Raw genomic sequence first — 27,893 nt, forward strand, 5'->3', positions numbered from 1 at the left:
GCTTAATGAATTGAGTTTTAGGGAGCACAGCCTCCTCCCATGGCTGAGTTTGGAGTATCCTCACTGTGTTTATCTATGAGATGGTTTGCGCCACTTTGATGGCAAACACGGTGTACTAAAGAAACCCTAATCATGATCTGGATTTATGGCTCTGCGGTGCTGTGCAACGTACAGTTTTCTATCCACTGGTGTTCAATATAACTTTATATACTTGTTATTAAAAGCCTCCAGAAGTGTCAGGGCAGTTCTGGGTTGTAGGAGGAAGGCAACCACTCAGAGAAGTAGTAAAAAGCTTTATTCAACCTGCTTAATGGAAGAGAAATGAATGTATCCTCTTGGGAACCAGATGGGAGTTAGTTCTTGAAAATACAATGACATTCCTATGAATAGGAGTAAATAACCTCAGAGGAGAAAATCTATGTAAAAGTTGAGCGGTGGGACCCTCTTTGGCTTTTTCTCCTCCTTCTCTCATCTCCCTCTGCACTCAGAGAAAGAGAACAAAGCAAATGAGATTTGTGGGTGGTTCAGTGTTTATTTTGCTTCTTGTCAGAAGCTCTTGTCCAAAACCTTTCCAGCTCTTTTGTGTATGTTCTTCCTTAACTAATGCTCCCCTCTGCAATTTTAATCTTCATCCGCAGACTTCAGTCTGGTGTGAACTTTCTCTTGATTTATGCAATTGTGTGTATTCACCTGGAGCTCTTGGCGCTGCTGTGTCTGCTATGTATTAATTAGGGCTCAATTCTTCCAAATCTTCTGAATTTCACACCCAGAGTGCTCTCTGAGTTGCGTTCATAGCTGAGATTTGTGAGAAGTTTTGAATGGGAGGGGGGAAGGAAACCTGGGTGTGATTGCATCAAAAAGGACAAAAAGCCTGCAGCCCGTCAGCCTGCAAAAATGAGAACAAAATATCCCACACAGCTCCAGGAATGACCCCAGAGGAAGGGGCTTTTTTTTACGTGGAAGGTTTTTTGGGGAAATAAGCGGTACGTCGTTTAGTGAAATACAGGCCAGCTTTTTGGCGTGAGTTCTTATAAACGCCGCGGTGTTCTGACCAAGCGCGCGGCTGCTCGGTGCGATGCGGGGAAGCGTCGGATGCAGTTATGGAGGAGTTGGGAAGTTTCTGGGCAAGAAGAAGAGCGAGGCCAAGCAGAGAAAAAGGATTATAATTGCATCCCTGCGGCAGCACTGAAAGAGAAGCGAATTGCCAATGTTTAGCGTCAGGTGCTCGAGCTTTGGGCTTCTGCAGATTGAAACACCCGGTAGCATCTGCAGGATGTTGCCCTGGGGTGCGCACATGAAAGCGTTTGCCGCGTGAAAAGAACTTCAAATGTGCCAAGCCTGTTTCCCATCCAAAACCGAAACTCCCGGCCTGATTTTGTTGGCCTGGGCGCTAGTACTTGATAAGTTTGGCTTTAATGTTTGGCCCTTATGATTTTCACGGGCTGTTTGTTTGGACGGGAATACTAAAACTTTCTCCTGGCTCGCTGAGAACTTGCTTCATTGCACCATGGAGCAGCCGACTGTGAGCTGAAAAATTGTTTGTAGGCAGATCGTCAGATCTGTCTGCTTTGTTTTCTGAAATTGCATTCCCAGAGAGAGAAATATCAGATTTCTTTTTTTTTTTCTTCTTCCACAATCAAGAGACTGGCGACATAACGCAGGAGCAAAATGGGACTTGCCAGTCTATATTACCTCCATCAATTAATGTCACTGCGCTGATTCTTGCTTCTCTCTGATGTCTGCAGACAGTAATAAATCACATCTGACCGAGGCAAGTCACCGTGCTGATTTGCAAACATGAAGTACCATCTAATAAAAGTATGCATTTTGCATTTTTGAAGAGTAGACTTTGGATTAACCTGGAGTAGTGCAAATTGCAGCTGCAGCGAGTGAACTGAAGCTTCGCTGCTTGAAAGTTCAGCAGGTACTTTATGTATGCAAAACTAATTAAAACTCAATTTGCCTCTGTTTTCAGAAGAGACTTCAAATGCATTTGACTGAGAAATCACATCCCTCTATATGTCAAGGTGTTTCCAATCTTGTAATTTTCCCATTTGTCAATTTGGATTTTAAACAAGAGCTCGTAGGGCAAAGCAATCTGTTTCTCTAGCAGCGATCCTTCAGCAGGCCTCATAAGAATAAATAATTATTCTTACCTTGATATTTCAAGTGGTTGGTACCCAGTGTTGTATAAAATGTCTCCTCCCAGCCCCTTTAGGTTGTCTTGTCTATGGAGCAGGGGGGACGTATCACGTTTGTACAGCACGAGCAGCCCCTGTTAGTGTGGTCTCCATCTCCTCGCAGTGTCTGCTCCCAGAAATGCCGTTATCCCCCACCCAAAGCTTTCTTTTCCAAAGTACGGCGTGGTTTTTACATGCACGCTTCTGCCAAGGGCAGCCTTTTCTGCTGTGTGTTTTCCATACTGGTGTGGGTTCAACAGCGTTAAATTTTCTAGAGAAAAACAAAAGCAAGTCTGGTAAAAATGTGATTTGAAAGAAGAATTTCCTAGTGCTTAAAGCCGGCCTTGTAATTTTGCTGAGGAAAGGTCTGTTCTGTTGGGCTTTCCCAAGAAGCCAGACAAGCAGACTGGCTTTTAAATATAAGTCTGAGCTAGTTTTAGTCTTACTTGAGAAAGAGGAGGCTCCACTTTACAAAAGCTCGGCTGAGGGTGTCTGCACTTTAGTTTCTGCATATGGAAAGTATCTTTTTTGGACGCACATGCTGCTCTCGCCCGAGCCCACCAAACATGTCTCGTGCAGTTTTACAGCTTTCACAACGGCGTTTTGCAGCGTGTCTGTCTTTGCTGTAGGAACAAATGCTATATAATGTAAATATGTGGGTCTGCAAGAGGAGGGGAAGAAGAATGAAACATTTTATTGAGATTAAGCTCTGATTTCTTGCCTCAGAGCTGCCACCTTGATTCTTAGGTGATGACTTTTGACCATCTAAACAAGTAGCTCCTGGATGATAAATCCACCTTTTCTCCATCTCAGAATAGTGACTATATTTGACATATTTAATTTCTCTCACTTTCTTTCTGCTTTTTATTCTTTAAACCAAATGACCTCCTAAAGGTGATAGCGTAGTATTTTTTCCAAATTATTAACTCCTTGACGTTCTCCAAAGCAGCTCCCGTGTTCCCTTTCTCAGGTGTCGGCTGCCATCTGGAGCCAGACATCCACGGGTGGCCTTCAGGGAAACACAACTCTGGTTTGGAGCTGCTTTGTTCTTTTTTTTCAGCCTCCGAATCCTGGCGGTGAGAAAACGCAGATGGTCCTTTCTGGCTGGCGGAGAATCCATTCAGTTCAGCCTTCGTTTTCCTTGGAGTTGTATGCGAACTATTTCTGCTTGTTGCTCTTTTCGTTTTCTCCAGTGATTTCATCTTCCCCTTGGAGAAAGCAGAGACAGGACTGAATTTAACTGAAAGGAAGAAAATACACCCTAAAACGTCTTGCTTTCTTGAAGCATCCCCGCTTTGCTTATCTCTTTTTAGACACAGGACAGAATGATTCTTTTTAATCCACACTATATTCCTTGTATCCTGTCCCTATTGCTTGTCGAAGTCCTAATTTTTCGAGCTGTCCTTGCATGTTGGAGAAGGGAACAACCTGTGTCAGCCGTAAAGCTCTGGATAGTCACGGAGATTCCAGAGTTATGCTCCTTTGCGATATGAATGGAGAGTGAATTTGGGAAACGGTGCTGAGCAGTAAAAGAGCAAAACCTCTTAGACAAATGGAAGTCGCTGTTAAGTACGAGTCCTCCACAAGTTGATTTTGAAACCCGAGTCTTCCAGGCGTGTGAGGGGCTCGGAGGAGCCAGTGGTTTGGTTGCTGCCGGCAGTTTTTTCCTATTCTTGGTTCTCTTCTTGATTGTTCTGGATGGTTTTTGACGTACTTGGCATTTTTTTTTAATAAGATTCCTGCTGAGACAGCAATGCTACTTTCCCCTCTCTCCTTAGCAGAAAAAAGCAGAAAACAGTCCTTCCTTCACTCAGAGGGTGCTTTTTAGGTCTTAAATCAGAGTTAGGAGACTTCTCAGTGCAAAGTAGAGTAAATAACAGGCTAAAATAACTAAATAACAGTCATTCACCTCTCAGGGAGGCTGCGGTGCAGGTACTGGAAGGGGAGCAGCTCCCGAGCCCCTTGCTGCACATTTTCCCCGTTTACAGAGCTGAGGTGCTCAGGCTCGTAGCAAAACCCCCTCTGCCATCTCGATTGGCTCCAGCAGAACATTTCCCTGCATCGCGCGGCCGCTGACAGCCTTTTCCTCGGGCATCTGGCCTGCTAGGACACTCTTTTCCTGCTAACCTTGCTCTGATACGGGTTTGTTTTCTGCAGACGTTTCTGCCTCAGATCAGCAGAGAGTCTCTAGATCATGTCACTCCTTTCTGTACAATGATCGAACAGCAGCCGGAGCTGGAGCAAGGAGATTCTCACCTGCCAAGATTTAAAATGCCTCCATTCATTACTTTATTCACTCTTGTTAGAGAAGCTTCATCCTTAAACTTGAAGAGAACACCATTACTACTTGTCATGGAGGCTTAGAAAATCAAATCAGGCAGGTGATAAACTCAAAATGATCTTGATTCTAACCAGGATTGTTTAGCAGAGAACCAACTAGAAATGGGGCTAACCAATATCGTTCAACACTGCGACAACATTAACAAGCCGCAGGTCCGGGATGACATACGAAGAATTAATTCCGCGTAGCTGATTTAAGAGTTCTTAAGCTTTAGAAATGAGGATCCAGAATGTGCACATTTAAGACGAGGGCTCTCAAGGGTACCAAGAATATAGGATTACTTGCCAAGAAGGTGAGGTCTTGCTGCAGGGCATGACTTGGGAGAAGGCAGAGCACGTAGCTGTTAGTTAGGAAAGCTGGCAACCAGCTAAAAAGTGGAATTACCCCAGCGTGTTGGTCAAGTGTTCTCCCAGTTTAGAAGCTTAAAGTACCTAATGACAGTTTTTCAGTTTGTTTTGAAGGGGGTTGGGAATCTAGCGGTGTCCCTCTTGGTGGAGAATTACTTTTCGTTAAGTGGAAAGGGATTTGTTTTCAGAAGAAATTTTTCACTTTTCGCCTTGCGGGGGGAAGAGAAAAAAAAAAAGTTAAATTTTGAAGTGCCTGTTTTATCAGTAACACTTTGCTGTCAAAAACGCTACAGAGTTTTTTGACCAACTATTTAAAAACTGGTGTCTGGACAAGAAATGAAACCCCCAAAATGCCCCTGGTTCTGTTGTGGCAGGTGTCACTGAAAACATCGATTTACTCGAGACCTTTTCCTGCTCCATCCGAGTCACTCGACCGAGAACTTTGCCTGTTGGCCCAGGTCTGAGTTTTCCTTCCAGCTGCCAGCAGATGCAGTTCAACCTCATCCCAGGGATTTATTTACCAGGAAAACATGGCAAATAGCGGGCAGAGGAACTGTGCTTTGTGAACATGAGATCTGTAGGCGTATATGTGGACTTACTGTTATTTTGCACCGGGAGCACTGTGTGATAAGGTGCCACGTTTCCAAAGACGGTAAAAAATACAAAGAATACTTTTTTTTTCTCCCTTTGAATATGCATCTTTAATTAGTAATGGTAATAATATAACCATACAGCACTTTTAGCTCTTCAGCATGTGCTGGAAGGACCAACTCAGTCTCAGTCTCCAGACGAAGACTGTAGATTATCCATAGGGTTCTCTTTGCGTTATTTAACATCCATAGGAAGTAGCTGGGGGAGGTGGTGAAGCAGCACACGCCGCATCGCTCATGGTGCAATGCGCTTTGAAAGCACCGCGGCGCTTGAACAAATCCAGCTCCAGCTGAGCTAATAAACCCCACACGGTTGCGGGACCACCAGAGGGAGGTAAAGACTCTCCTGGTTGTTGCGGAATCTCTACCGCGAAACTTGGTTCAGGGCTTGAGCATTTTTGGGCTGGTCGATGCTCTGGGTGAAGTGTCCGTACCCCTGGCTGGCACTGACCTCTGATTCGCATCTTTATATGGGGTTCAGATGCTTCCCGTCCTCTTCGTTAAGCCAGAAAACTTGTAATTGTGGGGACAATCTTGGTTTGCCTGAGATCAGAACTGAGCCCAGGGGGCCTTTTCGCTTGCTCCATGGGGCACGTTTGAGCCCCACAAAGTGTCTTTCAAGGATGTGACCGGTAAAAGAGAAGAGCTTCTCATCCAGATTTCCCTTCAACAATTTTCTTTTTGCAAATTATGATTTCCATCCAGAGCTATAGGTGTTTAGCAGTCAATGTTCTAAACAGTGCAGTATTATACACGGTAGTATAAGTGAACATAAACATGTAATAGAGGGTAAAATATTACTGGTGTGTAAGTTTTATCAATTTTAGCCTTATTTTTGTAGATTTCCAACTTCTGTGTGTAGTGCCTGTCTCATTTTATTTTTTAATGTATCTCTCCTTTTATCGTTGCCTTTCAAGCACATGATTATCATGGGTAAAAAGGAGGAAAAGAGAATGATGTTGTCATTCTTCAAAGGGATCTCAACCTCTGGTTTTGTTCCGTTATGTTTAATAAGAGGTTGCAGTGATTACATGTCCCACTGTCACTTATCACATCACAAAACCAAGTCTGCTCTTTATTTTAATTAAAAGAATAAATTAAAATTGGTCACTTCAGTGTTTTATATGTTTATAGCTTCGACCTTTTTTTTTTTTTTTCTGCTAACATTTTGAAATACTTCCAAATTATGTTGAAAAGCCAGGAAATGAAAGCCAGAGCTCTAAAGAGCAAGGGAGGAGGATTGTAACTGAGAAATAAATTTGGGTAGGATAATCTAACAGCTGTTTAGGGCAGGTGAACAAAAGATGTCTTTTCTCAGTGTATTCAACAGAAAACCTCGCAGTATTTTAGGAGAGATGATGTTAACTAAGTGTCTTAGAAGGCTGGGGGGAAAAAAAAATCATCAGGGTTTCTCAGCATTTGAAATAGGTCAGTAACAAAAGTGTTGTTATGGAAACCCTGAAGCCGAGTCTAAAGTTTGTGTGATGCTTTGTTTTTGTGGAGAACTGAGTCTGTGCGGTTTGGAGACCATCGCAAACCAGGGATGTTGGTACCGCTGGGAACAGAGCTGCCCTCTCCTCCCAGCCCCGCTGCCGCGTTACCGCCCTGCCTTCTTCGTTCCCCCCTCGTTATAAATCAGAAAACCAGTTTCTACCTCTTTTGAAGAGCTTCAAACCACAGCGGAGCCTGTTCACACTTCCCACCCGAGCTCCCGGTTGCCTCAGGGGCTGCCGTGGCCCATTTACTACCAACCCATCGCACAGCTTGAAGAAACAAGATCTCGTATAGAAATATTCCAGAGTGGTTTATCTGAAGGGATCTCTGATGTAACAGCACTGGTACCCGAGGATGAGCCGGCTCGTGGTACATTCTTGCACCGTATGGCTTTGCTGTGAGCCAGGGAAATAAATTACTCACGGGCTGAAGTTATGTTTTTAAGTGCGATTTAGATCCTGCAAACCTCTCGCGGCAGCAAAGTCCCGTTTGTTGCATCCGTCGGCGTACGGATGCACCGGTGGGTTGTGCTCACAAGAGACTCTGAGGACCAAAATGGGGCCATTTGCACTCGTGGCATCACCGTCACAGTTCCAGGTTAATTGCTGCTCAGCCCAAATGGGTATTTGAGGTGGATTGTGTCCTTCCACAAAAGCACCTGCTTGCGGGAAAAGCAATTTGTATTTGAGGTCGTTTAGTTTGTTTGCTTTTGAAATTGAAACGTATTATTTATTGAGGTAAGACTGAGTCGAATTAGGAAAGCAAACCCAATGTTCCCCCAAAAGGATGTGGGTTTTTCAATATTTTATCTAGAATAAATACGAAAATAATCTATTCTACTTGATGATCACCTTTTTTTTTTTTCCATATATGAGTTTGGGAAGCGATGGGATAACTGTGTGTGAGGACGAATCGCCAACGTGACCTGTGTGCATCTCCAGTGGGCACAGGAAACCGCGTTCTCTTGAATTCCACCTCAAATTTCACTTCAAAAATCACACTGAGCAATCCCCCACCATGGAAATCACAGCTGCAGTTTCTCTTGGCACACTCTGCTGTCCACTGGAAAACAGAGAAATTGTGGAATTAACAGCTAATAACCCCCTTCTGTTGAAGTCGCTTCTGTACAGGTGCTGTACAGAAGGTAACTATTGGTGTTGTAGGAGGACGTTCAAGAATTCTTTAGTGTTTTATATATTTATATATGTATTTATACCATAAATAGATAATAAGTAGAACTGGCTTCTTGTTTCTTTCGTCCCTGTTTTTTGGTTTTGTTTTTTTTAAACACCTGACTAATCTTCAGGAATCTTGTATCTAAGACAAAATTTGATCTGACTTTAGTTGCATTTCTTCATATTCTCTGCTTGATAGCGAACTATCTCCTTGAGTCCTCGTGACCTTTGTTTGCCAACTCACACCCTGTTTTAAGAGGCTTCTCCAGCAGCTCTTTTGACCATCTTACGGATTTTTAACACGGTTTTAGAGCCTCATCGCAAACAAACTCATGATACGGTGCTTGCCAATGAAAGTTGCAAAATCCCATGTACACACCTTTAGGCTGAAACAAACCTACATCAGAAGTAATTTATGGAGTCATAGAATATTGAGGTTGGAAGGGAGTTCTGGAGGGCACCTCTCCAGCTTAGAAAGAGAAGGTATTTGTAGGTGTATGTATATGTATGTATTTTGGAATATTTTATATGGTGTTTGGGGATGTGTGTCTCCGCTTGGGAGTGGATCCTTTAGCTCCCACCGTAAGCAAAATTCTTATAATAATAAAAAGTCATACTAACAGCAAAAAATGCCCAATTTTTAGATCCTCCCAGACAAAAGCCACCAGGCTGAGCAGGGAAGGTACCCATTGAATTTGCTTCAGCTGCAGAGCTGACTTGGGAAGGTCACAAGGGAATTTGAGCATTAACATCTCTGCACAGGCGTTTCTGCCGGGATGGTTCATTAGCAAAGCAGCGACAGTCACTTTTTGCAGGGTCACGTTAGCGGTGTCCTTTGGAGAGCTTCGTGTCACCTGGGGGAGGCTTAACCATAACCTGTAGAGGCGCTTGAACGAAATCTGAAGTCTTAAAGCGGTGTCAGTCTGTCCCTTTTCCTTCTCTGGATGCAAAATCTTGCTTCGAATTGCTTTGGGCAGCTGGTTTGTTGTGTCAGGCAGGCTCCAGCGTGACTTTGCCGTCCGACGACCTTGTTTGCTGCTTTATTTGCGTGTGTCCATGGGCTATGTGACCATGTGGCGTTGGCCGGGTTGACCTCTGGGACAGCTTTGATGGTTCCAAAGTTCTCTTCCACCAACCCGCTCGATGTATCTGTGCTCTGGTTATTTTTTCTCTGCCCGGCCACACTTTGATGTCTTTCCCTGCCAGGTACACCTTGTGCTCTTTGTTTGCTTTGCTTCCCTGCCTTTCTCTCATTTAGGTTTGAGTTCCTACCTTTAAAGCCCAGAGGAAGTTTCTTTATCCTTCTTTAAGGTGCTTTCAAACCTTCAAGCTCCTCTCTGCCCCCAGGCTGCTCTTACAGATTGTGGCCATCACCTTCTTTATTTCCTTTCCTTATTTTTCAAAAATGTGTCTGCAGACAGGATAGAAACTTGGATGCAGGTCTGCTCTTATCTCCGGTAATCCTTTCCCTAGAGTACGTCTTGATTTAAATCCAAGAAGTGTTACTGTTATTCACCGCTTCAGGCTGCCAAGATTGTTGATTCACGGTTTCGAGCCCAGTTTCTAAACCATTTCTTAAAAGCAAATGTTAAAAAGTAGTCATGGCATGACGTCTATGAAAAGGCACAACGAAACTCATGTTGCTAGCAGGTCCCAACCAGCACGGCTTGGTAGGTCCTGGCTGGTTTTGGACTGTCTCTTGTGGACATCTCAGCGTGGGTTTTCCTCTGCTTAACTCTCCCAAATCAACCTCGGCACTGGAAATGCCCCCAAAGAAATTGAGTCAGTGCCCAGAGCACCTGGCAATGGGGGGACAATCCTGGGGAGACTGTCCCAGCGCTCCCCCCGATTTGAACTGTCTCTCCAAGGATGTTTGACAGGAGATGAAGTAAATTTGTCCAACTAGAAACGGGTTTACTGGAGCTTACGAAGGGACTTGTAGCTTCACCAGTGACACCAGCTGCTTTGGGGGCCACACCTCTTCATGTCTTGCTTCATTTACAATCCTCCCGTTAGATTTTATCAAACAAGCAAAAAAAGAAAAAAGCTTACGTTAGGGCGTTTTGCGAGGATGTTACAGATGAGGCTCCGCGGTGTCATTCATCTGAAGGCTGAGCAGATGCTGAGCGTTGTCAAACCCGCTCTCGCTTCCCCGGCATCACAAAACTTTCAAAGGTTGAGCTTTAACCTTCTGCTGCAGGTGGCAGCTTCAAATGAAACCATTCGGGAAAAACAGCATCAGAAGTTGTTTAGTCTTTTCCAGAGAGGCATCTAAGGAAAAATTCTCTTTTTCTCCATATTCCAAAGACTCTTGCAACAATTTGCAGTGCTGCCGTGTTTTGGAACACGGTTGAAAACTTGGCAAAGATTTCCCAAGATGCTGAATATTTGAAAGCTATATGAAAAGTCAGTGGAGTTGGGCTTTCGGAATAAGTCTATATGATAAGTATTGGTAAAAGAAATTAAATGAAACTCAATATTGAGCCTTTTGTATTGGGCACTTCAGCGTGGGTGCTGCTGACCTTAATGCCCTTGTCGCGCTTTGGCGGGACAACTCCTGCTTCATCTCAGGGGCAATTTCTGAAAATATATTCAGTGCTGTTCAGGAAAATCTGCAGATCCGTAGTGATATTTCCTAAAGAAAACTAATTGCAAATAATCGTAATTCTGTTTTCAGAGCAGAGCTCGAATAGCATCCAATAAATAAAGCCGCAGTCCGGGTGTGAAACCGCACGGACCAAATAAAATGCGGAATTCAGGAATTCTGCACCGAGGTGTGGGAATCCCCTTCCCACCCCTCCTGTTGTTCTGGAGTTAGTTGCGTGCTGAAATCTATATCCTAATTTCTGAAATATAGCCTTTTTTATTTTACTTATTTTTAAAAAAATTTTTATTATTTTTTAATTTTTAAACCTTGCATGGAAATGTAATGAATAATTAGTATCGTCCTTTTTTTAAAGGGTCTACGATCTGAAAAGGGACCAATAATGTGAATAATGATCAAACCGATGACCCTTATTCATGTCTCAAAGGCATTGCTAGGATGTGCAATTGAAAATAAAGGATTAGGCCTCCAGATGTCGGCTTTTTATGCGCAGGGGGAAAAATACAGCTGGAAATGTCACTGTCTTATTCCTGGTGTTAAAGGCGTTACTGGACAACAGAAGAAAGTGTCTGTTTTTGAAACCTCATGCTGTATAGAAATGCAGCTTGAATTCTTAAAAATCCTCTTAGTTATCTTGTATCTTTAAAATTAAGAACCTAAGGGGCTGGTTTGGGCTTGTGAGTCACAGGAGACTTGGACCTGAAATAGCAGGAGGAATTCCACCCGTGTCTGAGCCAGGAGGAGGACGAGAGAGCTGGTCACGCACCGTAAGGATTTTGCCCATTATAGAAATGACACACAGGCCGACAGATCCCGCCGGTCAACTTAATCTGTTTTCTGCTGCACCCAGAACAAGAAAATCACCGTTTAATTATTGGGAGAAAAAAATTATCCTGCTAATTGAGAGAGTCACATTAGTGCGGTTTAGTTTATAGTTCGATTTATTTGAGGGACGTGGATGCAGTTGAACCGAAGATGTTATTTAATGTTTAATTGGATGGACTCAGGGTGACAAAGCACCGAATGTCCTCATCGAAACAAGAATGGGTTGTGTGCTTTGCTGATGTTACTACGCAGGACAAGTGCACGCAGTTTTTGCAAATCTGATCCTGCTTTTTCTGTCCGTGCTTCAATATCTGTATTTTTACTTTTCTGTGCTTACAATGACTCTGAATTAACTTTTATTTTCACTGCATCGCCTGAGTGTGGGACAGCGATGCTGTGATCCTGGGGGGGGAATGCAAATGTGGGGCTGGATCGGGAGACAAGCCGGGAGCAAAAAAGGCTTTAAGTAAAAAAAAAAATAATGGATTTACTTTTAGTAGCGTTAATGTTTGTTGTTAGGAAATATGATATTCTACAGGCAGCACAGTTAAGACATAGAGTGGCTTGGGCAGAGCCCTGTGAATAATGCAGACCATTATCAGTCTGTTTTGAAACAAACAAAAGTATTATCAAATCTTAATCGGACTGGCTCTGATGTCAACTAGCCACTTAGCAATTAAAGTTTTAATTGCTCCGCAATTAAATTTGCAACGACAATGTAATTAGAGTGCAGAGTTTAATTTGCAAGAGTGTTGGCTCAGGGAACCGTGGGGCCAGGACAGCAAGGGAAGCTGTTCCCACTTGGATCTCATAGGAAAAGCTTCGTTTCCCAAAATCTCAGCGCATCTCCCTGAAATCTTGCAAACTGGCTCTGGATTTCAAGTAATAGTAGTAGTGCAAACAGTGAGTATCATGAAAGTATTAGGAGGCAGAAAGAATAGGTGAATTTAGCTGCACGCACCGCAAGTTTTTTGGTTCCTCGACTGCTAAGAAGAGTTGGGAGCTCTGGGTGGCAAGTGACAAAATGGATGGGAAAGCGTTTGACAACGTGGAAATTTTATTTCTGGGTGAATAGCATTTAGATAAAAATCTATATAAGGGAATGAGGATAAGACTTTAGCTCTTGTCATCCAGGAGGATGCCTGGAAAAAAATAAATGAGGATAAAAGAAGGTTGCTGATTTTTGAATCCCAGGAATGAGGGTAGAAAATTTCCAGCATAAAAATTAGTTTTGCCAAAGGCGGGATGTGATTCAAATAATAAAGCCTGGAAAAAGAAGCAAAGAACCTCCCATATAACTGAGACTTCTGAGCATCTGCCAAAACCCAAATATTGTGAATTCCGCGTGGCTGAAGTGATTCCTGGCAGCTTTTGCCGGTGGCGATCATTCTGTTCCGTGTCCTCACGCTGGTCACCTGCTCCTGTTCGTTGTGAGCAAGAGAACTGACTCAGAAAACTTGCCGTGCCGAAAACACCAACAAGATGGGGCAAGGGCCCATTTCTCTCTTGCGGGACCATTAATGAAGTGACTCGTCACCCAGTTGAGATCAGGGCTTATTCTGTCCCTGTGGGAATGGAGAAGAATTAGGGAGCTGAGGGAAATCCAGAGTATGGCCACCAAAATACAGCTGCGAACCTTTACTCTTGGGGAGTCCTCCATGGCAGCGAAGACAGAGATTTTTTATTTTATTTGATGCTCTGTATGAAAAATAACTTGTATTGTTCTCCATCAATAAGGAATAGTTTCCCACAGCCGCCATAGAAATAAATAGATTGGATGCAAGTTAAAGCTCCGCAAAATCAACTCCACTCTAAATTAAATATCCATGTTGAATTCAATAATGCTCAATATGGCAGTATTTTCCAGTCTTCTTGCCTCGAGTAAAGCATCGCTTGCATTATTTAGTATTTGCTTTACAGAGATGTCAAAGGAAGTTGCAAATTTAGCTCTATTAATTGATCAATATTGTATTGCATTTCTTCCGGTTTCTTTATCTGGTTGATACATCAAAGCAAGGGATGTGTTTCCTGCATGGCAAACTGCACTGCACAGCCTGCCAGCTAGGGAAAGAAAATCGGTCAAATTCCTTTTATTTATAGCTGTGTTATACCCTTTTATTTCCGCAAGAGGTGAATTTGGCTCCGGGTCTGGGGAGTTCATTGTTAGGTGTTTAATGTTCCAACTTGCTTAATTACAGAACAGGAGGAGGGGAGACTTTCGCCGGTACAATAAATTGTAATTAAACAACACATTTATTGTTAAACCATACTGACCGAGAAGCAGCCCACCTGCACCTCTTCTGTGCTTCAGGCACCGTTATTAGGAATAAAACTGATTTGAATGTAGGTGTTAAACGAGAATTTAATTTTTTATTTTTTAATAAACAAGGGGCTTTGAAATTGCTAAGCAGTTAAGGGTCGTTGTTGGTAACCGCCTCCAAATTTGAGCAGTTCTCTAGAAAATCCTCACTGAATTCATCAACAAATGCTCGCTGGCTTGTTTTCTGGCTAATATCCAAACCCTTGGCTCATGACAAATTTTAACTAGGATCTTTTTCTCGGTATCGATGGCTTTTTGGGTTCGCCGTGAAACAGAGACTAGGTTGAATTTGAACAATTCTGTGGCCTGAAGTCGATGGTTTTCTGCTCAACTCCGTAGCTGCTGCTTGAAACTCCAGTGGGTGGAATAACTAGATTTTAAAAATACTTCTGCCTTTGGAAGTTGACCCCCTCTCCTGTAAGAGAAATTAGTTTGCTTTGGTTTTATTTTTTAGACCATCATCTGTATTTTTGCCAGTATCCACATATTTTGCTAGGAAGCCTTCTCTGTGCTTTTTGCATTAGTATTTTAATGTCATCACTAACACATTTCTCGCCTAGTGGGGAAGTGGTTGATGCAGTAAAAGGGTCACCAAGACTGTAATAAAAATAATCTCTGCAATACTGTGCTTTCCTTCTCAAATCTCAAAGTCCTTTGCCCTGATCAAGCAGGAATTTGTCATCAAGGTCCAGCAGTGAGAGCTCAATTTTCTACATGTGAAAAACAGGCTGTGAATTGATGGGAGCTGAGCTAATATTTTCCATGTATTAAAAGTGGGGTAAACTCATTCCCTTTGTGGATATTTGTTGTAGAGCTTTTTTTTTTTTTTTTTTTTTTTTTTTTGTGCTTTTTTTTCCCCAGAAATATCCCCATTTCGGCTCTGCTGAAACTCAGTTCTGTTAAAAAAAAAAATCATTTAGGAATGTGTGAGGCTGTGAGGCACCATTAAAAGTTAATTTTGCTCATTCTGAAGATAAATACCTATTTTTGCCCTTCATATTAGGTTGATACTTACGATGAACAAACAAAATGTACATAAAAACTAATAATGAAAAATATATTGACTTTTACAGGAAAGTTAGCCAATCTTTTATTAGTGATACTTTGAGAGACTTGCTGTTAATGTCGAAATATGTACTTGCTTTCTGGTAGTTTTATAGTAGCATTATATATATATATGTGTGTGTGTGTGTATATATATATATGCACTTTCTTGGTAGTAATAACTGGTAATAAATTTTAATAATTTTAATAATTGCCACCTCCAAACTCTCTCTGCTTCTTTGTCAGAGAACACACAGCTGCAATCTTTACACATCCACAGGCTGTATAACATTCAGGTCTTGACACTTATCAAACAGTAACTTTTAGTTAACAAATAACGAGATTTTTAAAGTAATTTTTTAGTCAGCAATAGATTTTGGTCTGTTACAGCACCCTCCCTACAAAATACTTTGTGCCCTTTAAAATTTGCCCTGCTTGAATATGGGACCTTCTTCCATCTACCTTACCCTCTTTCATTATTCTGCTATGGAAATATTTTAAGCTTTCTGCTCAATTTGAGTTACCTTATGATGTGTCTAGTAGGTCTATGGTGTCTAAATTTGTTTCGTAGTCTTTAAAGTTTGTTTTTCTTTGTTGGTGTGTTGTTTTGGGGGAAAGCAATGTTTGAAATGGGCTGAGGCCAATTGTCTGAGGTTCAACAAGGCCAAGTGCCGGGTCCTGCGCTTGGGTCACAACAACCCCATGAACGCTGCAGGCTGGGGAAGAGCGGCTGGAAAAGGAAAAGGAGCTGAGGGTGTTGGTGACAGCGGCTGAACGTGAGCCAGCGTGTGCCCAGGTGGCCAAGAGGCCACAGGATCCTGGCTGGGACCAGCACTGCTGTGGCCAGCAGGCCCAGGGCGGCGACCGTCCTGTGCTGGGAATGGGGAGGCCAAACCGCGAACCCTGGGGGCAGTTTTGGGCCCCTCACCTCAAGGGCTAAAAAATGGCGGCCCCAGGGGTGGCGGGATCAGCTCAGCGCACAAAATGGCGGCCCCAGGGGCACCAAGATCATGTCAAAAGACAAAATGGCGGCCCCAAGGGCAGCAGAATCACCTCAGGGCTCAAAATGGCGGCCAGAGGGGTGGCGGGATCACCTCAGGGCAGGAAAGGCCTTGAGGGGCTGGAGCGAGGTGAGAGAAGGGAACGGAGCTGGGGAAGGGGCTGGAGCACAAGTGTGATGGGAGCGGCTGAGGGAGCTGGGGGTTCAGCTGGAGAACAGGAGCTGAGGGGAGACCTTCTGATCTCTGACCTGCCTGAAGGGAGCTTGGAGCCAGGGGGGGTCAGGCTCTGCTCTCCAGGAACAAGCGCCAGGACCAGAGGAAACGGCCTCAAGTTGCGCCAGGGGAGGTTGAGGTTGGATGTGGGGAACAATTTCTTCCCCAAAGGGCTGTGGGGCATTGGAACAGGCTGCCCAGGGCAGTGCTGGAGTCACCATCCCTGGAGGGGTTGGACAGACAGACATGAGGTTCTCAGGACATGGGGCAGTGCCAGGGGTGGGGAACAGTTGGACTTGATGATCTTGAGGGTCTCTTCTGACCAAAATGATTCTATGACTATGAAATCCTCACTTTTCTGTCTTACTCTCTATTTGTGATATCCAAAATAGTGGTCATAGGCATGATAACCCCTCATTCCCCCAGTGAGCGTAGTCTGGTTCTGGTCATGGCATCACTTGTGTGTGCACAAGGTGGTGGGGCCATCTTTAGTTCCTTCCCTTGTTCCTCAGGTGTCCTTTGAAACCCTCAAACTGGCCCTGAGCTGCTTTCTTCCCATTCAACCTTTGCTTTTAAATCCCCCTCGCGTCTCCTCCCCGTGCAGTATTGGTGAGCAGAGACAGCAGACTTGCCCTCATAACATGAGATATTCAAAAAGGAAAGGTGTGCTGAGATGGGAATTAAATAATGGCCACGGGTCAAAGCAATTTTCCTTTTGATAATAGCGGTGTTATTCGTGGATTAATGTTCTCAGGGATTAGTTTCTCAGTGAAAATGAGCAAAATTACTCCATGGTTTTCATGTGTGGTGTTCAAGACCTAAATCTTTTCCCTTTTTAACATAAAAATTGGAGAAAATTTCACCTGAAAGTGTAATACGTGAAGCAAAGTTCACACTGAGTTTAGTGTACTATAGTATTTCCTGACTGTAGAGATACTTCAATAAGAAAACTCAAGTGTTGAAAGCTTATGTATGCAACAGCCATTTTTTAACTTTTTCTGAATTTGTGCCCTCTCCTTCATAACACATTTAATTGGTTTTCAAGTTGTAGGACTCCTGGTGTTTTTACTCACAGTATACTCAAATATGTTTTAAAACTTAAGTCTGAAAGAATTTAATGTCCCTTTTAAAATGCTCAGTTGTGGGTTTGTTTTTTTTTTCTTTCTGACAGAGGGGAAGGTTGAAGTGACAAAAGAAGGCGTGAAGCTGTGCACCATGGGACCCGGCAAAGTCTTTGGGGAGCTGGCCATCCTCTACAACTGCACCCGGACAGCCACTGTCAAAAGTAAGATGGTTTTTGAGCTTTGATGTTGAACAACTTGGGATTTCACTGGGAAGTAGAGTTCTTCTCATCTCTGCCTTTGGACTTGCAGCCTCTCTTAGGTGTTCCACTTTCTTAATTAATTAAATTCTTTCTGGCATGGATTATAGTATGGAATTTAAAAGTTGTGCTTCACTGAATTCTTTTCCTCAGGTTTGTTGGTGTAGGGAATGTCCTACATTAGTAAAGTGGTTGATGCTACCTTGTAGCTAATACCGTAGCTTTCCTTACGATTGCTGCTGAATCTCACAATATGGCTCATCCTTAGAAGAGCATATCTGACCCTTGTGAGTGTAAGACTTCAAGGGGAAACTCTGTAAGTAAAGCTTATGTATTTTTTCAGGACGAGTCATTGTTTTCCCCTTCAACTGACTAAAGAAAATTGGGGAAAAATCCTGGATGGCACCGATCTCATGCTCTGAGTCTTTGGCGCTTCTCCTGTAATCTGATTTCTTTAATGAATGTCCTGGACAAAAGCCTGGGTTGTACAATAAGTAGAGGGAAATCACATTGCGAGTTACAACATAAATATGTTTTTATTTGACTTCAGATTAATAGTTGAGATTTGGGATACGTGATATCACAGTCCTCCTTGACCTTGAGGAGTTTATGGTGACATGTTAAGCGGAGAGGTATTATAGACGATAAATAGTTCTGTAGTTTAAAGATGCTGTAGGGGAGAAGTCAGAAGTGTACAGATGGGATAGAATAATACAAACAAGTGGTACCAGAATAGTGAGGCATGTGAGTCCTTGTTCAGAAGAAAGCCTTTTAGAAATACCTAATTTTGCTTCATAAAGAAAAGAGAAAGAAAGAGAACAAATGGGCAGAAGTGACAAAACAGGAAAAGATAACTGGAATTTTTTGTGGAGAACACTCTGTTCTCCATAATCCCAAAGACCTTGACTGGTGTACTCTGTTTTCACATGCACACACTTGCTGTTTTACAAATACTGCTCATGGCAGGGAAATCCTCAACTACGATACAGTCAGTGGCGCAGTTTATGCTTTGGAGTAATCCAAATGACGAGCAAATACTTTTGCAGCAGCATTTGGGATCATTCCAATGTGCCTGTCGCAGCAGTCACGCCTGGCCCCGCAGAGCCAGCCCCAGCCTTTGAGGCTGCTCTTCTGAGAGGGGATTTATCTCTGTCCCCTAATCCACCAAGGAACCAACAGGAACATGGGTGTCGATCCACCCTTTGCCTCCCGGCCCTTCCTGCCCTGTAGGTGCATTATCCATGTATTAGTTTGGTGCAAAAGTAACTGCCGTTTTGGACAGTGAATTTTGAATCATTATAACCAGGCTCAAGCACATCTTTACTAATCAAAATAGGAACCATTACGATCAACACATTTTTGCCAGCAAGAAATCAGTTTGTTTATTCCCGTAGCGTAACAATCCACGCTTCAGGCTTTGCTGAACTCTTGGAAAGCATCCTGCTGGTTGTGGAAGCGTTTTCCCTACCAAAACGTTGTCGAGATGCTTGAAGAAGTGGCGGTCGGTTGGTGAGAGCTCAGGTGAATGTGGCGGACGAGGCAAAACTTCGTAGCCCAACTGGTTCCACTTTTGCAGCGTTGGTTGTGCGACGTGCGCTCGGGCATTGTCGTGGAGAGAAATCGGGCCCTTTCTGGTGAGCGTTGCAGTTTTCAGTGCATTTCTTCGATTTTGCTGAGCAGACTTCGCAGTTGTAACCTAACACAACGTGGTTTTCTGTCTAATTAAAGATTTGGGGGATTGATGGTGGCAATGAATCCAGATAAGCTGCAGGTTTATGTGATAAATACAGTTACCGAAAGCTGGAAAGAGCAGAGGAAGGGTCAAATGGTCAAATCCTAGAAAAAAAACCAGGAGGATGGTCATTGTTTAGTTCCCCTTAGGAATGCAGAACTAAAATTACCTGATCCTCTAGTACCATGAACCTTACCTCACGTAGTAGTCACCCTGTTCCCGTGTCCATTTCCAACCTGTTTGTACAAGTGACTCCAACAGGACATCATACTGGCAGCAGGCTTTACTATCGGTTTTGCTGTCACTTCCTTTCTCATGTACTAAGTCTCTTCTCTTGAGCAAACTTCTAGATTGCCACTTGACACTTAGTTTTACCGCATCCTTTTTTCCTGGTTAAATTGGGGGCAGGAGTAAGGTCACTACTATAACGATCCTCAGAGAGATCGTTGTGCAAGAAAGAGGTGTCTGCGTTTGTTATAGTCTGTTCCTTTACCGGCATCGTAAAATTATGATAATGACGCCCCTTCTTCTGCTGGCAGCTGTCGGGCACAGAATCTCATTTCCAACGCCAGCAAGTGACTTTTAGGTATTTTCGCTCTCATTATAGGACAAGTGAGTAGCGGTTGTGCTTGTAATTGGCTTCAAATCCTTTCCAGTGTGGTGGCACACGAGATCACAGCTTGACTTTTGGGATCCGTTTCAGCCAGGCCTAACTGAACCGAGCTCTTGGCAGCATGTGGATCAATTCAGGGCATATTATTGAGTTAAACTGTTGCCGCCGCGGCTAACAAACAGCCTCAAACATCTGCTTGTTCTTTTGGCTAAATGATAAACAAATGCCATAAATCTCTACACAGGTGAATTCTGGTAAATATCCCGTGAAGTCTGATGATGACTTTGATCCTTACAAGGTTTATTTTGGGAGAAATGATGATCGTAATGAGATTAGACACCCAGACAACACTGAAGCTGTGTCGAGGGGCATCATCCAGCATTCATTTAGAGAAACGCTTTAGATCAGGGCATCTCTTGCTGGACCTCCTCGGTATCTATACTCTGGCTTTGTAAATAATAAAGTTTTTGGTGTCATTACTCACTGGATTAGTCTACACAGTCTCTTCAGCTGGTGCTGACTCTGTAGGAGATTGCAAACCTAGAGGGGTAAATCACTGTGGGAAGAACTTTGTCTTTTAAAAATAATTTAGGAGACTTTAAAATTTAATTATTCTGATCTGACTCCTCCTGTTTCCTCGTGACTTCTTTAATAAGACGACCCAGGTCTTTGGAGAGCCTGCCCCAAGAGAATCATTAGAATATTTTCTCAATATTATTACAGTCTAAATAAAAGTGGGATGGGGTCTAACCAGGGCCTGGGAAGGAAGAATGACTAAAGGTAAGGCCACATCTCATGACATACGGCCTCATTTTTAACATAACCGCTTACAATTTCTTGACATGATTTTATTTTGGGTTTGTTTAGTGGTTTGTGCGGTGTGTTTGGGTTTGTTTGTTCAAATACCTACGTGCAAAACTTGATGCTACTTGCAACTTAAAACGTACTTTCCTTCCTGATCCCAATAAATAATTAAATTTGGTGCATTAGATTAAGGGAAAGAAAACTCCACTCGTTATCTCACAGCTAAACCGACGTCTCCAATCCCCTGGGACCGTGGTGTAATGCAGATATTCCTGTTTGCCCGTATATCTCAAATTGTCACCTCTTTGAGGATGCTAGTTGAGTGTCTTAAGATAGTAAAGGCGATGAACAGGGTTTTCGATCACTCAGAAATAACATTGTTTACTAAGCATGTGATCTGAATATTAAAAATATACTGAGTTTTGTTGTCGTTTTTCTTTACCTCTGCTTGGGATGGCTACTTTCTCCTGTAAAAGACAAAAAAAACCCCCAAACAAAACCAAAAATAAACCCCAAAACAGCAGTTGAATTCGAGTTGTGTATTAAACTTAATCCTTCATTTGATAACACAAAAGGTCTTCTTAGTAAATGGAAATTTATCTGCCGTTCATAGTATGCAGTGGTTTTTATTCCTTTTAATGAAGAACCCAATGAGCAGAGTTAACGGGTATTTTTGCAGGCAGTTTTGGAGAGATTTTACTGAAAGGAGTAGATTCTTCATGCACTAAGGTTATTATATTTATTTGAGAAGTGGCCTTAGCATCTGAAATTATATTCTCTCAGGAGCAAAATGGGAATCAAAGCTTCCCACAAAACCATCTTGATGCAAGCCTGATGGTTTCAGCAGTTGCCCATCCATGTTTTTAGGAAAACAATATTGGTGAAAAAAAGAAAGCACAAGCTAAGGTTGTTAAATTGTAAATTACATAAATCTTTTTTCCTGGTGAAACTAAGGGTGTGTATCTTCTCAAAAGCCAGCGCAAGAGCTTCTCAAGCTTCTCTGCTTCTCAGCAGCGCTAATTGTACAAACCTCGTTGCCACCTTGCGTGATTAAGGCAGTGGTTTAGCAAGTTCTTGCCGAGCTGTGATGAGTTTTGAGTTTTCCACCACTATATGTTTAAATAGAAATACTTCCCTTGCTAGCTGCAGCCCCAGAAATTACCCTGACTTTACAAGGAGCTTGGTAACGTGGAGAATCTGCAAGGAAAAACGAGGCAACAATCAGTTGCCAATTAAAACTCATTTTAATAATCCTTTGAGGAGGGTGTTGCCTTCATATGTTCTCTTCGAGCAATTATGGGCGCTAATGTAAAGCTTGCTCGGACCTTCTCAAAACAATCACACCTGCTGGAAACAAGTTGGCTTTAGATATTCAGCCTTTTGATTAACACCTTTCTGATATTACTTACAGATATGAAACCCAGGTTGGCCAAGCCAGGGATGGTCTGGTCGCAGGTCAGTCTGGTGTGTGCCATAGGAGATAAATGGATATATCCGCGAAAAAAGTCATTTAAACCCTCCCTTGCACCGCCTGTATTTTTCTCTGACCTTTACGGTTTTTGCCAGGCAGCGGGACAAAGTGGAACTGGATGATTCCTCCAAGGAAAAGAAAACAAGAGAAAATGATGTTGAGGACAACGGACAAAGACGTAACGGAACTTTTGTTCCTCCTCTTCTTGTTCAGTAGGCAGGAGCATCTTCAGTGCGGCATCTCAGGGGATGCAAGCAGAGGGATGGGGAGAAATTGTCACCGAGAGACAGGCTAATCCAAGAGGGAATAGCCTGGGATGGGAAGAGCGAACGAAAAAATTCATACAACACCTGGGTTTGTTGTGTACCTGAAACGTCACCGGGCTTGTTGAACTCAATGGCAAAACTAAGAGCCGGTTAAGGCAGCAGGGCGAAAAAGAGGAGATATGGAATGATTCATGTTGGGGTGTGTTGGTACGTGTTGGATTTTCAGTGATTTGTAAGCAAGGAGGAGTTCGGTGCCGTGGTGAAACGTTTCGGTCCAAGGTGGGGCGGGAGGTTGTGTCCTATGGGGGGCACAGGGTGACATCCCCCTGTTACCACCCTGCTGGGGACGGGACGTTGGCCCTGTCCTCTCTGAGGGAAACAGGAGAGTCCAGACGCACAAATTCTTGAGGGACAAATTCTTCTGCAGTTCAGGGCATTGCGGTTGGCTGTAGAATCCAGCCAAGGCAGCTCCTTCCTTTGAACTACGCTTTTAGTAGGGGGAAATGGAAGTAAAATGACTGAGCAGAAGAAAATCAATTTGGATTTGCTTTAGGTTGAGTATCAAGTCAGTGCCTAAACTGATTTCTTTCCAATACAGTGATTTTTCTTAGTGATGGTCTGTTCATAAGCAGCACTTCGCTGTTTTGCATTTGCAAGGGCTTGCAGAGCTGTGTTGCATATACTCTGTTTCTCCTGTTTCTGTGTGTGACTTCTTCCCCCCCTCCCCCCCAACTGCTTACATATTGATTTTTGATTATTATTTTGGGGTTCTTTGGACAGGAGGATGGGATCCTCACCGCTTTGGGAGTCTGGGGATCACAGTCCATTGAAACATCTCTTTGACTCAGGCTTTTGTCACTGAAAAGTCTTCAGTATAGAAAGCTGCCAATCCTAGCTGGGAAATAGGTGCTTTCTGCTGTATATGACATTTTCTCCCCCTGGGAACACAGAAGGAGAGGAGATGTCTTATTCTGACTTCAGCTCTGTGACCCAAATTTTAAAAGTTTCATTCTTTGTTCTTTTTTTATTCCCTTTCAGTGTTTCTAACATATAAGGTCTGAAAGAAAAGCAAGTCTCATATATCCAGTTTCTAAGAATCATGAGACTTGAAATAAAAAATGATTTATAAATAAGGAAGGTGCAAGCTCTGGCAACATTTAATTTGATTCTCTGAAGGAACGCTTTATCTTCTCCATTTTATTAGATTAACGTATTAATCGGAAGGCTGCTGTGTTTCAGTTCCTGGGTCAGGAGCTTCTTCGCCGCTTCTTTAAATGCTCTCGTAGGTGGGGTGTTTGTTCTCAAGAAAATCTGCCTTGTCTCTCCAAGTCTTCATTTAGTGTTTTTTAGTTAAAATAAACTTTGTTCTTTTTTCCTTTTCTTTGGATTTCGTTTGGTGTGTTATTAACAGTACAGCTTGCTTCGTTTGCCTGCCTTCGGCATCTTCAGCATTTTGATGGTCTTCTCAGGATGGAAAGCATTGCAGCTCAGGGTTAGTTTTCTTTTCCTGACATTTTTGTGTGGCACATACATGTTTTAATGTTGCCGTTACCCTCCTTGGCTCACCTGCCGCTGTTTGGTGGAGAGAGATCGATACGAGTTGTCGTTTCTAGCGGCGCTCATTCGATGAGAAAGACAGAAAGCACCAAAAAAAGGACAAACTTTTGCAGCCAGTTGAGTGGGGTTTTGCTTCATGAAAACACTACAAACTGCCTTGGAGGCAGGAATGGGAGAAAGATGCTGAAGTGCGGTTGGTGGCTTGTGTTGGGAGTCGATGAAACGTCCCATTTCTGCAAAATCAAAGAGAAACTTGCTCAGTACGGTGCGTTGGTGTCTGTGCCATCGTGTCGGGAAGAGGGCAGGGAACAACTGCAGCAGCATCTCCTGAATCTCTTGGTTTTCCTCTCCATATTTAGATGATTTCCTAGTTAATTGTAGAATAGCTTGAAGGTTCTAGTCTTGCATTACACATTTTCTAGCACCTACTTTTAAGCTTTAGAAAAGGTATAATGAAACAGAACCTGGCAAACTTAATTTAAGTTAAGGCGCCATTAGGAATGGGACTTGAAAACTTTTTGTAGGTAAATTTACAAAATGGAGCAAAGAGAAAACTTGGATTCTGGTTTTGTTTTATGCTGAGGTTGAATACCGGCAGAAATAAAGGTCTGCGAAACTGTTCAGCCCAGTAAAATGGCTCCTGAGCTGGATCTGCTCATCCCCGGACGATGTCAAAATAAAATTTGTTGTGTGTAGTACAGCTGAAGTGTGATGATGCAGGGAAATGAAGCACTTGAGTTGTTTTTAAATACTCCTGAAAATAATTTTGTTGATGTTTTTCACGGTGTTTTAATTGCAGAGTTGGATAATCTGAGGAACTATCCCAGTTAAACACGTTTCTAAGTAGATTATGACTTTCTCCATGCAGCCCTTGAAGTAGTTAATAGTAACAGCAGCTGTAAAATAATTACTTCACAAGAGCTTCCTTTGCATCCCCTTTTATTCATGTCTTTGAAAACATTACTGATGTGTGAAATACGGCTTGAGCAGTTCTGATAAATGAGAGAACTGAACTTTGCTAATGATAGGAAACCTTCCCCTTGAGCAGAACCCGACAAATAAGAGAATGCAGTAGTCGTATTTGCCATTTATATTAATTTATCGGCTCTGTAATACACCGTCTTTTCTTAGATTAAAATACAACAGACTGCACAGTGTCTTGTTTTGACTCACCAATATATAAAAGTTTCTTCTTCCAGCCTATTTCCTGGTACTAATTTTGGAACAAAAAGCTGCTTGGTACTAAGACAGACACAGAACTGATCGCTTTGTGTTTGAGAGCCAAAGCAACCAGCCCCGTTTGTTCTCTAAAGCCACTTCAGAGGATGCTTGATGACATGAAATCGCCCCATGCTGCTTTTCTTCGTGTCCATAAAAGCAGAGTTTTTGAAGATATTTTTAGACTTCATAATTCAAGGTTTCTTTTCGAGTGACAGTGGATTAATTGTAAAGATTTGATTATACCTTTCTGGATTGGAAGAGTTGTGCTTCCCTGCATTTGAAGTCCCATCACTTTCAATAAACTTCCATTAAGGTAATCTTAAAACAAAATCTCCCAACAATAAGCTCAAATACATCACTAGTCAGTAAATGTTACTGCGATTTATGTTGCTTTCAGCCAAGCTACGGCATCGTCATCTCCACAGACTGATTTGTGCCTCCCAAACATGAGCAAGAAAGAAAAAAGACTGAATTTGAGAGATTTTTTTTTCTTGTATCAAAAGATTTTATTTTTTTCTTTCTTGACAAGTGAGAGATCAACAAAGAGTAATTGTATCTGCTCTGTTTTGGTATCTTTTAAATTATGAACTCTTTCTCCCTTACTCAGTCTTTCAGTTTGCCCCTGAAAGGTTTATGGTAAATTTGTTAACTTCTGTAGGATTTCTGACTCTCAAACTGTAGAATCATACACAGTTTCCTACTTTTTGTCCATGTTAAAAGCTAAGGAAATCATTTAGTGTCTGGCTGCTAGTGTCAGGGTGGGCTATCTATTAGTACAGCTTACACAGGAAAAATTGCAAATAAAAATCCAGCAGGTTCTAGGGCCGTTGTAAAGGCGAGCGATACCCCTGACCGCGCTTGCTCCCTGGGCGATGATGCCCTTGGCTTCTGCACGCGGACGGTCCTATTTACCTGAGGCTTCTCTCTGTAGACAATTAGCTTGAAATTAGCTTTGAAACCTACTTTCATGCTTCTCTGGAAAGCTGTTTAGCCCTAAGTTTTCCTTTTTTTTTCTTCCCCTTGCTCTGCTTTTGGATCCAGCGCTGAGGATTTTCTCCTTCCCGGGGCAGTGCAGAATTAGCGTGCAGCACAACAGGAGCGGTCAGGTTTGTTCTCCACGTGGTTGAAGGTCATCGATAGATCTTCACGAACATTTAAAGAGCACGTAAAGGATGCCCAAAGTCATTTTGTTGACAGTTTATTGTCCTATATTGTTTTACACTGAGCAAAATAGAGACCAGGAGCATGTCCAAGTTCAGTCTGGACATCCAGAGCAGTGTTCCTGCTTTTAGTGCCTGTGCAGCGAAGAAATATTTGTGCAAACGCTCAATTAAATATATTTGTCTCTTAAATACTCCCCAGGTATAATGCTAATGATTGTTTCCTTATTTTCCATGCCCGTTTAGCTATTGCGTGGCTCGAAATAAGTGGGTCCACGAAGGGCATCTTCTCGTTGTTTTGGGTTGGTGCACAAGTAATTGCGGTTTTGCACGGTGAATTTTAAATCCTTATAACCTTCTCCGATGTGGTGGTTTCACCAGGGTTGAGAAAGCTGCAGTGGATCAGAGCGGCAGCAGAGCACCAAACAGTGACCGTGACATTTTCTTGGTGCAAGTTTGGCTTTGGGAAGCGCTTTGGAGGTTCTCCTCGGTACAACCGCTGAGCTAGTCATTGCTGGTTGTCATATAAAATCCACTTTTCGTCACACGTCACAATCTGATCCAGAAATGGTTTGTCGTTGTTGCTTAGAAGAAGAAAAAATGACACTTCAAAACAACGATTTCTTTTCTTTTTGGTCAGCTTATGAGGCACCCACTTCTCGAGCTTTTTCACCTTTCCAATTGGCTTCAAGTGCCAAACGACCATAGAATGGTCAATGTTGAGCTCTTCGGCAACTTCTCATGGAGTTGTGAGAGGATCCGTGTCGATGGTTGCTCTCCGTTGGTCATTGTCACCTTCTGATGGCGGCCACTGCGCTCCTCATCTTCAAGGCTCTCGTCTCCTTTGCAAAACTTGAGCCACCGCTGTGCTGTTCGCGAAACAACATAAAGTGAGAAAAGCGCATTAAAATGGTGTGTAACACAACCACCTTTATTTAAGAATGTACTCCAACATCAAACGGCAAATTTCAACAGTGCAAAAACCACAGTTCCTTTTGTACCAACCTAATAATTTGTGGGTATCGCTGGAGGAGCAGAGCTCTCGGGGAACGGCGGGATCCCCCGGGAGAGGATGGAAAGTGGCTTTGGTGGGAAATCGGAGGGACCGTGGGGTTTGTCATGGCTGATGGAGCTGCTGGGGTTGCTGGTGGGAAGCAGGTGGCTCATTCTGAGAGCGATCGCCGCTCCTCGTTTTCCTCGCATGAGTGTTTTCAGAGGAAGAGGTGTTGGTGCAGATGGGTTTGCCATGTGCTGCATTACATAGTGTTTGAGGTTATAGTTGATATATAGAAAAACAAAACAGAGATGGAAGAAAACACGTCTAAGTACTACACTGCCAACTTTGCTCGTAGATTTTTTTTTTCCCCCGCTATTCACCATCTGTGATTGCTGATTTGCCGTTAGGAATCGCGAATTCCTTCGAGCGGGGTCGGTGTCCTCCTGGGTGTTACCGTGCGCGGTTTTGGGGCTGACACCCGACATCTCAGCATTTCTCAAAATAATCAGCTGGGCAAATTATTTGTTATTTCCTATTCAGGGAATATTAACCCCAC

At 42.9% G+C, this 27,893-nt stretch overlaps 1 protein-coding gene across 3 annotated transcripts in view; it reads left to right on the plus strand.

The window, feature by feature from the left end:
- Nucleotides 1-27,893, plus strand: part of PRKG1 (protein kinase cGMP-dependent 1) — a 432,157-nt gene that overhangs the window by 154,388 nt on the left and 249,876 nt on the right. For all 3 annotated transcript variants that reach the window (XM_065639324.1, XM_065639331.1, XM_065639325.1), the window contains one exon: nucleotides 17,367-17,480. In XM_065639324.1, coding sequence (XP_065495396.1) covers nucleotides 17,367-17,480 — 114 coding nt within the window. The remainder of the gene's footprint in view (nucleotides 1-17,366; nucleotides 17,481-27,893) is intronic.

The sequence above is a fragment of the Caloenas nicobarica genome, chromosome 7 (genome assembly GCF_036013445.1).
Source record: "Caloenas nicobarica isolate bCalNic1 chromosome 7, bCalNic1.hap1, whole genome shotgun sequence".
NCBI classification, from domain to species: Eukaryota; Metazoa; Chordata; class Aves; order Columbiformes; family Columbidae; genus Caloenas; species Caloenas nicobarica.